The sequence below is a fragment of the Talpa occidentalis genome, unplaced genomic scaffold, assembly GCF_014898055.3.
Source record: "Talpa occidentalis isolate TD23 unplaced genomic scaffold, MPIMG_talOcc4v2.1 talOcc4.3, whole genome shotgun sequence".
NCBI classification, from domain to species: domain Eukaryota; kingdom Metazoa; phylum Chordata; class Mammalia; order Eulipotyphla; family Talpidae; genus Talpa; species Talpa occidentalis.
This window is the reverse complement of record NW_023603184.1, coordinates 93,121,911-93,136,573: the sequence shown is the minus strand read 5'-3', so window position 1 is coordinate 93,136,573 and position 14,663 is coordinate 93,121,911. Positions and strand designations below refer to the sequence as shown.

Sequence of the window (14,663 nt, the reverse complement as noted above, 5' to 3'; positions counted from 1 at the left end):
TTTTTAGAAGAATTTGCAACAAATAGTATTATCCTTTATATGTCAAGTGATAATTTGTTTACATTAAAGATATTTTCAGTTTGATGAAGTGTAGTCTAATCTGAATGTGCTTTGTCTGGAGTTGGAGGCTGCTTGGGGACAAGCATCTTGTCATTCCTTTTAAAGACTTTGAAACAGCTCGGATTGTATATTGAGAAGTTTGGTGGGGGGTTGTTTATCTTCAGGCAATATTTTAATTACAATGAGAAAGGTGAATCTAGTACCTGCTGATCATATAGGTGCACTTAGGGTAATTTTGTTAATAATAAGTGAAACTGGGAATAATTTAGTAACATGTTTAAATAAGCAGGTGGTGCTGCCTGACAAAATTATTTCCCTCTTGAAATGACTTAGAATTGCCAAGTGTTAACTTCCAAGAAGAACTTTCTTAAACAACTTTGTAAGTATTTGTTTAGCAAGATACATTTGATTGAAAGTAATGGAAGCCTACTACTGTCTTTGTTAATGGGGGTGGGATTGTTCTAAGAATGTATAAGAGACAGACCCTTTTTTTATTTTTTTATTTTTTTTTTATTTTTTTTTTTTTATTATAGAGGCATGCTTTATTTATTTGTTTGCTGGTTTGTTTGTTTGTTTTGTTTATACATGCACTGGGTACAGTCAGAAGCGCGGGAGGGTGAGAGAATTCACCAGAGCCAGAGCGAGGAGCAGAGCAGGCAGAAGGACCGAAGTACACTGCTGAGGGGAGCAGCGGGCGGCAGGAGAGGTCTGCACGCCATGTGGGACCCTCCTCTGGTGGCCGGGGAGCAGCCGGGGATCGAACCGGCGCCGCAGAGGCCGCGGGCAGCTTCGCAACCCAGCGCTCAACCGCTGCGCCACCGGGGAGGCCCCAGACCCTTTTTTTAAAAAAAAGATTTATTTATTTATTCAAGAACCGGGTACAAGCCAGATGCGCGGGAGGGTGAGAGGATTCATCAGAAACAGAGCGGGGAACAGAACAGGCAGACTGATGAAATACACTGCTGAGGAGAGCAGCGGGCGAGACAGGCGAGGTCTGCTGCGCCACGTGGGATTCTCGCTGTCCGGCTGTGCTGCAGAGGCTGTGGACAGCTTCACAGTGCGGCGCTCAACCGCCTACGCCACCAGGGAGGCCCGAGACAGACTCTTAATTATAATACCAGACCTCAAGGGAACCCAGGAAAACGACCTTCCCAGGCTTTTGGGATTGGTGGGACCCATCATAGATGTGGACCTTTTCAATACAACTGAATAGCTGTTCTCCATTCAAGGCATGGAGTTAAGAGCAGGAATTTTGAATTTTCGTTTTGAACTTCAGTTTGTCACCCAGTATCTCTTTAATTAATTGGTTTCTGAGTTGGGTTACTTTGCTTCTTGCTATCTAATGGCATCTCATTCCTCCACTCCTATGAGTCTCAACGTTGTTGAAAATCCCTGCCCTGTGAGTCATTCCTGCCTCATTGTCTCTGCTTCCTCCCAACTTCAGCTTAGTCATGGCCTCTCAGCTGCCCCATGGCCTTCCTCTCTATGAAAGGCAGCCACTGGTTTGACTATGGGAGGTTCTTTGTAAATACTGGTGGAATGAATAGATGGGGAGCAGTGTAAAGGAATTACAAACCCCTTATTCAAAAAGTAAGTTATCTTCTTTTTTAAATCAAGCTTTAGTGAAGCTAATAAGATGTAAAATAAGGCAGATGGAAAAGGTATTTTGACATTTTAAGGGACCTAATCAGTCTCTTTGTGGGTTAAAAATAATTCATTGTAATGATAGTAAGAATGGTAATACTATTCTTAATTTCAGTAAGAAGTTATTTGTTTTAGAGGCACTGCTTTAAAGCAGTGTTTAAACTTGAGAGTTCAGGCTGTCCTATTAAAAGATAAAAATGCCTTTAAATTCTCTTACTTCGTATTGTCCTGTTTAAGAATCTCTACATACTGTCAGTAATGGAGATCACTTTTACTTCAGATGCCAAGAATGGAGCAGACTTTCTTGACCGTATTCTACTTAGGACCCAGGTTTCTAATGTGGGTATGAAGACTTAATTTATTTTGGGCCTTCAGCTCTTAATCTTAATTATTTATCTATGAATAGATTATCCATTCCTCATTATTTTAAGGCAACCATCATTCCTTTCAGGTAAGTTTTTTATATCTCCTAACTTGCTCTTACTGCTCATCTTTTGGCTTTTTGTTGCATAGTATCTAAAAATAAACACCAGGAAAGAGTTCTCAATTCTTCATTTCTTTGCTTAATATATTTTTTTTTAAATATGGGAGACAGGTTCTGAAGTTGATTCTATGAATTTTTTCCTAGGTTCTACTTTCATGAGTAGATGGCAGACAAAATTAGATCCAAATGCATAATTTTTCTTAACGTTAAAAATTTTTCATCTGAAAATGGGGTGGAGAATCTGAAGAGCATTTTAAAATTCAGTTGCTGAGCTTCTCCACTTAGAGCATGACTATTCAGAGTTTATTAGAGCTTTCATTTCTCCTGACACCTTGGAAATGGTCAGCATTCTCAAATACGTTTGAGAGTATTTTCCCTCATTAGAGAAATAGTGCTTTTCAGATTCTGAAAATTTTCTGTGTGAAAACAAAATGCAACATAATAGATAATAAAAATACTATATATGTCTGAGGGAAATTTCTCTAAGTTTATGAAAATGATTCTTTTTTCTGGGATTCATTAATGTAACTTCTGAATGAAGAGTTACTAATGTATGGCAGACGTTGACCTGGACCACCCTGGCTTTTGAAAAGCTTATACTGCAGTGAAATACAAATAGTTAAAACCAAAGAACAATGCAAATGATCATTGAGGGGGCAGATAGACTTCAGTGGTGGAGAGAGAGAGAAAGAGAGAGAGAAGTCAAGGTAGAATTTCTAGATGTGGACCCCTTTGTTTAGGAGGATTACTGAAGTGCTAGTTGTGGTTGAACTCATATATGGAAAAGAATTTAGAACTGGGAATGAAGAGGGCAAAGAAGATCAACCAAGAGTGTAGACATCTTGGAATTCCACGAGTTGAGTTACAGAACTTAATCACGTTTGGTGGAAACCAAGCAGCTGTGTGGGTGAGTGGTGGGGGCAGAAGCTCGATTAGAGTGATGTTACTAGAATGGGAAGTGAAGACTTACAAACCTTCCCTGATGGGTAACTTTCAAGAACCCTGGAAATAGAAGGAATAAAGCAATTTAAGAAGCAAGGAAGATCTTTTAGGTTAAAGAAGACCTTAGCCAGTTAGTTTACAAGGGAAAAAAAGTCTTTGTATCTGCTGTTCTTATTTCTGAAATGAAAATTTTGTAATGTATTATGTTTGTAGTAAAAAAAAAAAAATAAGTAGCCAAGAACAGTGAAAGCAAGCAACTAATAGAGAATTGGATTGTGAAAGGCAGGTGAATGGAGAGGAGATAATCGGGAAATTCATTTTACATGAAAGATAAAAATGGAAATCTACATCTTGAAAAGATTTAGAACCATTATCACTCTGTAGAGAAGAATGTCAAGAAAAAAAAAATATATATATACACACACACACACACACACACAGAAATACACATAATTTTGCATATATATATTTTTGGCTGAGGGGAAAAGTGTTTACCACCTCTAACTTTGTCTGAAGAAGGATTCCTAGCCTATATTGCATTCAAACAGTGTCAATAAAAATTGGGAAAAAAAGCTACAAAAGGCTGAAGTTTAATTTCTCATGAGTTACATTTTTTCCAGTACATTTTCTGTCCGTTTTTGATATTTTATTTAGCAGTGCAAGCACTGTGACTAATTGCCTGTATGACTTTGTGGCCTGCAGGCCTCCATCTCCCTGGTCTCTTCAGGGCTGGCCCTTCTTGTCTGTTTAGTAGATGCGCTAACAACATGGTCCTTGCTGTTCATTGATTCCTGCCTGTGGTAATGCCCAGTGTATTTTAATGTCTTTCTAGAAAACACAGATCACTGTAGTGCTATTTCCATGTAAAAAAACCTCTGTATTTTGAAGGTTCATAGTTTCTATGCTTATAGCATTACTGTTCCCTGTTGGTCTCACCAGTGTTCACAAAACAAACAGCATCTGAAACTACTAAAAGGCACAGTTTCATATATTTCAAGATATACGTACGAGAAAGAACTAAGGGAACTTCATGTAAATAATGTCAAATGATCTCTACCATATTTGGCGATGAAAGGAGGGATTGAGAATTTGAGGAATTAATTCCGTGTGGACCGGATGGTGAGCCGCTTGGGAATGAGTAAAGCAAATGCTAGGCTTGAGTGAATTTTTCATAAAACCAGTGAGCATAGTTGTGATTTGCTGGGCAGTTATCAGCAACTGAGCAGGGAGAATAGAAAAAGCTGATGGCCAAGACTGTACCTAGAAGTCAGAAGTAAAGGACTAGGGTTGCCTGATGTGGATTTAGATTGGCTATAAATCAGTGAAATGTAGGGGTGGGGGCAGTGATGACCTGCTCCGACAGAGGAGTGGGAAAATAAAAAGAATAAGGGGAAGCTTAAATTTCCACAGCTGAAAATAGGAAGAATAATGGTGGTGTGAGGATTCATGAAGTGATACTTATAATAAACCTGGCACTGTAATGTTTGGCACATATTATGTACTCAAGAATGTTACCTAATGCTATTATTTTTATTATCAATAGTAAGAGTGCAGAATAGATGGAAGAATGGGAATTTCACAATGTGATAACATGCAGTGAAGTTAGTCCTTGAGGTAAAGTAGATATGCAGGCTTACTTGACGTAGCGTTCAAGGACCTGTAAGGTTGGGGTTTTAGATGAGATGCCGTCACCTAGCAAAAACCCTTAGCTGTGTGCTCAATCACACAGCTATGGTGATGGTAAGTAAATTTATGCTGAAGTTAAGTAAATGATAACTAATCAAAACTCCGTATAGGAAGACTTGTTGTCTTTTCCCTTATTATACTTAAGCTGATTTAGGTAAGTTAGCAAATGGTACAGTTGTCTTTCAACAAGGCAGTGTTCATTGAAAGCCCATGCCTTGTCTCCTCCTCTGCCCCATGACTGGAAGTGCTGATCAGAAGTGACAGAACAAGGGAGTGCATAGCCAGCACTATGCTCTTCTGTATTGAAGAGGAACAAGGAAGAGGCAGATGAATCACCTGGTGGGGCAGTGGGTTGAGCACAGCACTGTTTGCAGCTCTGGTTCAATCCCGGGCTTTCCAGGGAGATTCCCACATGGTGCGGCACACCTCTCCTGTCTCACCCCCTGCTCTCCTCAGCAGTGTACTTTAGTTGATCTGCTTGTTCTGCTCCCCACTCTGTCTCTGGTGAATCCTCTCACCCTCCACACCTCTGGCCTGTGCCCCAGCTCTTGTATGCATAAATAAATGAATCTTTAGAAAAAAAAAAAAAAGATGAATCAGCTACTGGAGTTTCAAGGAAAGTTGTATCATCGGGGGAAAGTAATAATCAGCTTCTTTAATCATTCTAAAATACATTTTGATACCAACTTGAATTTTAATAAATACATGCTCACTTGAAGAAACATTTAATCATTCCCAAGTCCTCTTAGGACCAGAGGTTGTAATTTTCATATACCCTATAGTAAGCCTTTATTTTTTTAATAGCAAAGCATTGCATATCTATGACATATGTTTATATACATGTTATAGAAATATATGTATGTCTCTGAAATATATCTATGGAAAGAGGGAGGACACACTGAAGTTCAATGCTTATCTTTTCTGGGTTCCTCTAACAACTCTATGGTTCATTCTTTATAACAAAGGTTTTCAGATAAGGATGGGAGTGTGTATCCTCATAATTTCTGACTCCAGAGTCATGTAGCAATAAGCCACAGTGACTGAGAGCAGTACATAGTCTTCCCAGGTGTGTTGGGCTGAGAAAGAGCCTGAGAACAACTGATTTATAAGGAAGTCAGGTCAATAACTACTTACTGAGCTCTCACAGGATGCCTTTTGATGTAGTAAATAGTAGAGAGTGCATGGTAAATCTTGGATATGGTTTCGTAAGTACAGGACTTCATAACGTATAGGCACTAAGTTGACCTAATTTAGGCATTTATACAGTCTTTAGAAAATACAGTAGAGGTCTTGGAAAACAGATGAGAGTAGGAAAAACTGAGAGGGGTGGGCCATGAGCTGTGTTTTCAACAGAGTCAACAGGGAGGGATGAATGTGGTTTGGCTGATGGAAAAACAGAGGCTGTTTCCTGGCAAAACTCAGAGCCAGAAAAGAGTGAGTTCATGGGCAGCCAAAACACAAATAGTAGCTGGAAGAGAGATAAAGGGGAAAAGGAGTTAGAAAGTAGAGCATTTTACAAGTGATGTTCAGAAATTTGCATTTGATGTGGGAATTTTTAGAAGTAGAATGACTTGGCCAGAGAGGTTATTTTGGAAGCAGTATACTCAATGATTTGGAACAAATAAAGACCAGAGAGAAACAAGATTTTGCAGCAGTTCTAGGCTGAGAAAACTAATAGATAAAAGAAGGAAAAAGAAAAGAGGATCTGTAAGAACTTAGAGATGCTGCTAATTTAGAAATAATGGCTTTTCACTGTTGAGTGTACAGATTGGCTGAATCCTTTCTGCTTGCTCACTTGTACTTACAGCACTTTCTGATGGATTCACTGTCACTTTTACATTATCCAGACTCTAGTCTCATATCTCATCTTTTTAAATGTTTTTTTTTTCTTTTGTCTTTGTTAGGAGAGATTCATGGAAAAGAGGCCATAATGAATGGTTAAATAGTTATTCAAAAGAAAACTTATAAACTGTATAATCACTTTCTAAGTATCAACTTGCCTTGGTTTCTGGCATCATCTGACAATCCGTCTCACAAGGCTTTAGTGCACATAAAAATACTTTGTGGAAAATTTCGAACATATACTAAAATAGAAAAATAGCCTCAATTATTAAGAAATTTCCCATTTTATTGACTGATAGAGTTTTAAAAATGTTATATGATAGCAGGAAATAAGCTATGTGCTTTCCAATTATTGAGTTTGTTTGTATACCTACTTTTAAAATATCTGGTACTCATCAAAATCTTGAATCATGATTTTTGTTGTTAAATAAACAAGGTAGGCAGATACAAAAATAGAGAAAAACAGTTCCTACAGCTATTTGTAGTATTTTATGACTGATATACTTCATGTCTTAAGTTAATGATAGCTTAACTGAGTAAACTCTAAGACTGGTTAAAAGAGCCCCTGAAATACAATGTATTTTCAAATCACTCAAGAGATCATGAATTATAAAAGTTGGTATAATATTCTTTAATACTGAAGAAGTTTGCCCTATATATTGGAATTTGTAATCTGTCATTGAATTAACATGACTTAAAATAAGAGGTTTCGTTTACTTTTATGGATAATAACATCTGTTTAACTAGGTTAGCATGCATTTTGATAATAGTGTTTGTTCATTTATTCAATTTTTGATTGAACCAGTCAATATTTTAATGCCAGCCCCTGAGTTACAGGCTTGGAATATATTAGTAGGCTGGTGTGTTAATAATTACTCTAGATAATTTTTGTGTAAAATCAATGATAATTTTCTCTTATAACGAGAAACATGACGGATAAGTGAAATTCAAAGATAATCTCCAAACTTCAGTTTGATCAGCCTGTAGTCAGTAGTTAAATTGACCAGTTTATTTTACTTTTTTCATATCAGTTTTATTTTCACATCATTAGTGAAATGATTAAAAGGAAAATTGCTTGAGGAAGGCAGGAAGAGAGGTAAGGGACCCATCAGTTTCTGAGCAAATATGAAATATCAGATATATCTACTACTTATCTAGTAGAGGGCTACTTATTTTACATCTTATAGTAGACAAGTAGCTATCTAGCAATAGCCATTGCTTCACGTGTGAATCATTTACCTTTTTTTTGTATAACTGGGTCATCTTGTTAAATTATTGCTATAGATTTAATTTGTAATTTCATATCCATTTTAAAGATTGTGATAATCTTTTAGATATGTCTTTTTTCTGAATTACCTGATCTATGTAAAAATCATTTTTCTCCATCTAAAGTCCTAGGAAGAAAGATCTGATATACTCCATTTTCTGCAAAAAGATGAAATCTATAAGACTCGGTTTGGAATTAATGTTTTGTGCCAGAACAGCATTGATGAGGGATCTTTTGAATGTGTGTGCCTGTGTCTAAAACTTGCTAAAGATATAACAATCCTGGATAATATTCTCAAGTTATGTGTGTAAGTGACAACTTTCAAGCACTAACAGCAGCGCTTTCAAGCACTATACATGCAGTGGAAAAGTCTGATAAATATCTACAGACTTAGGCTCATATCCCTTTAACCTTGCTTACTGTAGAAATGCACTGTGCGTCTGAAACATGATGGGTGTGGCTTGATGTGACTTGATGTGCACAGGAGGCTGAGGAGGAAAGCAGACAACTCAGCTTGTTCTTTTGTAAGATTAGGGCAGAAGTTTTTCACTCTGACTCTTTGAGCCTGTGCCCACTATTTGTAAAACAGATCTTTCTGGAAAAACCGATCATGTTTCTCATTTACTTATAATCACTTAGTAGCCCTGTGTTGTCAGAAAGGTTAAAAATAAGTGTTTGAAAAAATATATTTCCTGTGCATGGGCCATGAATAAAAATAATATATGTGTACAAATGCATGCCTTGTGTTCATTCGCCTGTATTCCAAACTTCACAGATTCTATGACTCACCTCTCTCACATTGCACATCTCTGAAATCAAAATGCATCTTAAAATGTCTGATCTCTTATAATTACTGTTGTCCATTTTTTAAAAATACTAACATCTCAATAATTTTCAAGTATCTTATAATAGATTGCATGACATACAGTTTGTATCAAAAGTTATGAGACTTATTCAAGAGAAGATCAGTCTCTTTTCCCCAAAAAGTAAAATAAGATTTATTCTCACAGTTGAGATCAGGAGAAACCATTTTGTGAAATCCCATTTCCTTAGTAAGTCACATACAAATGCAAAAGACAACATGTGTGAGCCCAGCTGATCTAAGGATGAAGATGCAGATTCACTGTGTTTAATATAAACTCTAAAGTGTATTCTTTAAGATTAATCATACCATTTCTGACATTAAGGTCTTTCTAACTACAGAACAACATGGTTTTGAAGAGAGGGTGAAAGTTATCATTCCTGCCATTTGTGAGGTGTGTAAAAGAAAACCAGCTTGCTTCATCCATTCATGCCTCCAACAAAACTGACTATGTATAGGGCAGTGGGTTAAGTAGCTCATTAGAGATTTACAAACCGTATAAGCAATCTACAAGATTGTTAAAGCTCAAAATAAGATGACTCAGGCCTCACTTTTATGGGCCAGGCAATGTAGAATGCAGAGAAAAGCACTATACAAATATACTAAAAGACAGAGACTGTAATTCTGGGGTAGAACGATGATGGATAGGTTCAGATTTGGAGGCCATTCCTAATAGATATGACTGAATGTGGATAGATGGGATGGACTTACTATTTGTTATGGTGTGCAAGAAGAGATAGCAACATTTGCTCCAGTATTGAAATATGTATTGAATGGTTTTTATATGCCAGGCCTAGGGACAGGCCTTTAATAATCCTTTCTAAACCTGAGATTGTATTTATCCAGGCTTCCTGTCTTAGGGTAAATTGTTTAACCTACCTGAAGTGATCTCACCTGTTTGAAAAATGTGGGCATGAGGAATGCCTGCCTTCCTGTCCTTTTCTGAAACTTTAATGTGATAATGTTTAAAAAAGTATTTTGTAAATTGCAACATTTGTATACATTGATTCTGTCTTTATGTGTGACTATATATAATATGTCAAAAAAAAATCTTTAGAAGCTATCTATTTCACCCTTCTGGTACATTCTCTAATTTAAAAGAGTTTAACAGGATTTAACGCTTAATAATCCTTTGGTTGAAACATCATCACATTTGCCACGAGATTAAATATTAGATTGCGAGGTGAAGGGAGGGTGGTTCTGGGAGGATCTGTTTAATATGTTGTCGGCATTCTGGGAGTGTTCTTATAATTTGGAATTAGGAATTGCTGATGTCATGATCAGTCATGTTGTCATGACAACATCAGAATTTCCTCATTCGCCTTCTCTTCGCTTGGGGAATATCAATTTGCCACAGGTCTGTCATCAGTTTGTCCCATGTGTTAAGTGTATTGGATTACCCAGAACTAGTCATTCTTAAAGATACTTAGAGTGGGGGATTTTTAAAATATGCTCCTGTGTATTCCATTCCAATATTCTTAGGTAAAAATTATAGTGCTGGAAAGTTTGCCTTCACACAGATCAACTGAAAAGAATTGCATTTCTAATTCTATATTTTCTTGTTTATAATTCAATGGAGAATGAAAAACTTGTTAGCATCCCCATTTAAGGAATGTCATTAGTTATTCTGTCTTCTCCTCTTAGGTAAAATAAACTGAATTTTACAGTAATCTTAGCAATTGAAGAGAAAAGAAACATTTATAGTTTGTTTTTTTTTTCCTTCTGTGTTTTGGATGCTTTAAAACCCAGTATGTGCTTTGGATTTCAGGTTTTGAATAGAAATTATGTCCCTAGACATTTAGGGATGTCTTATGATAACCTTTTATTGTTAGCCTTTATGAGGGTTTTTGTTTGTCCAGGTACAGTTATTTTCTCTACTTACTGTCAAAGCTGTCATTCAATTATTTCTATTCATGGGAAGGAGATGGTAGTCTAGGTTTGATTTTTTTGTTGTTGTTCACAAAGAGGGAAGGGTCTAGGCTCTTGTTATTCACAAAATCTTTTGATTTCCGAAGTACTTTCAGTCTCTTCCCAGGTTATGTAACAAGTAGTGGATGTGATTAGCTACTTCTGCAACACATCAGCCCCTCCCTTCCTAGTCCAGCTCTTATTCTTTACCCATAGCTTTTCCACAACAGATGATTATGTTACTTCCATCTCTTTAAGTAAACTGTAATTTCAAAAATTATCTAATACTATTTTTTTCATCATTGGTAAATTTTACTATAGCTCATGGATAATTCAAAGAATTATCTTGAAGTATTCTGAAAATAAGCACTTATTTTTTTATAGGCTTGCAATAGAAATGGAGATTAACAGCTCCAATACTAGACTTCCACAGGCAAAGAATATAGAGAATTGAGGCATCCATCCAGGTAATTTAAGAAAACAGTAATCCACAATGAATGAAAAATGGAACTTCTCTTTGTCCTTCTTTCCCAAATGTTGACTGTCCTTTATTTTGTAATAGAATTTGATCTATAGATACAAATTCATGGTAGTACAAACCAAAACAAAAATCTTGACTTCTTAATTAATAAATCTCCCCCACCCCTGATTTTTTTTGAAAATAAGCACCCAGTACCCATTTTATAGAAAAATTTATGAAAAGAAATTCAAATTATAGAGAGTCCTTATGCCAGAAATTGAGTAAACTGGATTTTATTAACTATTTTGTAAAATCAGGGCAATAACTAATTTATACATAGGTTATATCCAATTTTGGTTAGTGTAGATTATTTGTTGCTAATTTGGAGGATGTTTCACCATTGAGAGGAATATCCACATGATGATTAGGGTTTTAGTTGATCTGTCTGCATCTATGAATCCCACAGTGAAGCTCATCTCTACTTACGGTTTCCTGTTATTATTTGAGCAAAAATATGTATTTAATTCCAGCTCAGGATTTGGAAATACCTTTGACCTAGTCACCACTAGCTTCTGGAAGATAGATCTGAGAGTCTCTCAACTCTATCCCAGAAAAATAGAATTGGGTATAAAAGAAGAGTTACTTTTACTTACACATTGGCAACAACCATCAGTTAAATGAGATTTAGGAACTAGGTTGGAACAGAACATAATTATTAACTCTATTTTCTAATGTTTTCTTCATATTCAGTTCAATGGAAATTCAATGTAATTCCATATGATTTGAAATGATTTGTCCTAGGTCACATAGATGGTAATTGGTGAAGCCAAGAGGCACACCCAGGCCTGGACTCTTCAATTTTCCCCTATGGGATTTGGACTTGATTTGTAGTTAATAGTAATGATAACCATTGTTAGTATCATTGAAGGCACAGGATATTTGGAATCAGAGAAACCTGAGTCCATTATGTGTTAGACTGTGGTCTTGGAGAAGTGACTTAACTCTGAGCCCGTTTTCAGTAAAATGGGATAACCATTTCTCTCTCTCTCTCTTTCTCTCTCTCTCTCTCTCTCTCTCTCTCTCTCTCTCTCTCTCTCTCTCTCTTTCCGCTCTCTCTCGTGTGTGTGTGTGTGTGTGTGTGTATGAGAGAGAGAGAGAGAGAGAGAGAGAGAGAGGGAGAACATTTTAAGAAAGTAACTGGCATGTACTAGTTGCTTAGTAAATGACAGCTATTATTTATTTGTTCATGCAGAGAAGCAGCAGTGGGCAAAGCCCGTTTCTTCTGTTTTGTTCACCAGGATAGATTTAAGAATCATCAGAATATTGCTTCTGGTAAGACTCATAGGAATCTGTCTATGTTTATGTTGTCCTATATACCTTCTAGGATTATAGCTATAGTTTTATTTTATTATAGTGGTTTCTTTTTTATATACATGCAATTTTATATGTTTCTAGGGAGTCTTTAAGTCTAGAATAAGAATCGTAGATTTTTTAAAGGCAAAATACCAAATAATAGAAAATATCGCTGCTATATTAGAAATAGGGTATTTTATCAATTCTATTTTGCACTAGGAAGGAAGAGAAACTTAAAGAATCTGCTGATTTCATATATTTTTTCTCCTTTTTTTTTTTTTTTTTTTTTGGCTTGGAGACAGAGGTTTTGTGAGCTTTTATTTTATTTTATTTTTTTTAAAGATTTATTTTATTTATGCATACAAGAACCGGGGTACATGCCAGATGTGCGGGAGGGTGAGAGGATTCACCAGAGACAGAGCTGGGAACAGAACAGGCAGACTGACTGAAATACACTGCTGAAAGGAGCAGTGGGTGAGGCAGGAAAGGGCTGTGCAACATGTGGGCATCTCCCTGGCCGGCCGGGATCCAGAGGCTTCACAGCTTCACAGTGCTGCTCTCAACCACCTCCACCACCAGGGAGGCCTTTTGTGAGCTTTTAAACATACAGATTCTCAAATGTAAACAATTTTTTAGTGTGAACTGCTTACACTAACCAGTACTGTGTGGTTCTATTTTATTCATTAAATCTGTCTTTTGAAATAGTGCTGAATGAGTTTTTCCTCTTAATTCCTTTCTGTATTTTCAATGTGACCTAAATAAAAAGAAAAGGTGCCATAGCAGTAACAGAGGAGTGGAACCTGCTTTAGGTCTGTTCTTTTGTTGATAGAGGTGTCCTATTCTTATCTCATTGGACATCTTCTCAGCCCTCTTTTTTTTTTTTTATTCTTCCAAAACTTAGCTTCCTCTTTGTAGTATATTCATTGAAAGGCTTCTCTCTTCTCCAGTGTGTGTTAGAACTGTGTGTGGTGGTGGTGGGGATGAGGGAGCAGGAGAAGGGAGTCCAGTAGCCTTTTGACTCTTCGTTATCTACTCCCTTCAGGAAGTCCATTGATTAGTGATGATTTCAGGAGTAATCACCCCAGATCTACATCTTCTCTCATACCTGCCCTCTTATCTTGAGTTGTTTTTCTGGTCATCTATATAAGGCTTTATTCTGAATGCCCCTCAAACAAAACATTTATACAGCTGAGCTTCCCATGCCCTTATTGTATCCTGTATCGATCTCTTCTTCCTCCACAGCATGTAATTGTCTAGACCACTTGGCTGGCACTTATCACTTAATGCTTTGCATTATTAGTGTACAGCAACTTGGATGCTGGAGAGGTTACAAATACTCATCTGGGACTCCAAGCATTATTTATAAGGCTTTTTGGAGATGAAGATTATAGTTTAAAAAGCACAGGACAAAGTTTTTAGCCCTAGCTAGGTCTAGATTTTAGCATTTGCTTACTAGCTCTGTGGGTGAGTCAATCTTAACTTTTTCTCTTTAATCTGTGCATATTGCCTAATAAACCTTCCAGTCAAAAGACAGTCTAAAAGTGAAATCGGATGTGAAAGGTTTAAAAATGAAAGTCTTGTTTTCAGATGGTTTCTATGGAACACATCTAAATTCAGTCTCAAAGTCCATTTATGCACATTCTTATAAGCTGAGTCTTATCTCTATAAGATTGTAGATTTCTGCTTGACTCATCCTTATTCATCATCCCTATACTCCTCCTGTGGTCACTAATACTAACCATATTGTGTCCATCATACAGAAATTTCCCTGGGTCAACACATAACTTCTAAAGGAAATGGGACAAAGCCATTTTGTGGGGAAACAAACCTTTGCCGGGCTTAAAAAAAATTAAATCTATAGTATCCACAGTGTTAGAAAGCATGTTCATTTGTTCATTCAACATTTACCACAAAAGCAACCTCCCTTAACTAATTTTGCTCTTCTTAATGTCAGTCCCTACTATTGCCTTGTTTCAGCTCTTTGATGGACATCCAGACTTACTAAACATCAGTTATTTACAAAGTATACCTATTTAAATCTATAAAGCACTGCTCTAAAATCTGGAAAAACTATAATAATAACTGGTATTTGTTGAGTTTGGCACTTTGTTGGTGTACTGTATAGGTACACTTAAAGTCTATGAGGAGATTGGGA

At 36.6% G+C, this 14,663-nt stretch overlaps 1 protein-coding gene across 8 annotated transcripts in view; it reads left to right on the top strand.

Annotated features, from left to right (window-relative positions):
• The window catches only part of RBMS1 (RNA binding motif single stranded interacting protein 1), a 211,357-nt gene that overhangs the window by 64,413 nt on the left and 132,281 nt on the right, over positions 1–14,663 (top strand). For 2 of the 8 annotated variants that reach the window (XM_054699773.1, XM_054699775.1), the window contains exon 1: positions 9,901–10,144. The exons of 4 other annotated variants lie outside the window; for them this stretch is intronic. In XM_054699773.1, coding sequence (XP_054555748.1) covers positions 10,007–10,144 — 138 coding nt within the window. In that variant the 5' untranslated portion in view covers positions 9,901–10,006. Of the gene's footprint in view, positions 1–9,898; positions 10,145–14,663 lie in introns of those variants that run through there. 2 more of the 8 variants (XM_054699772.1, XM_054699776.1) reach the window with 2 other exon arrangements.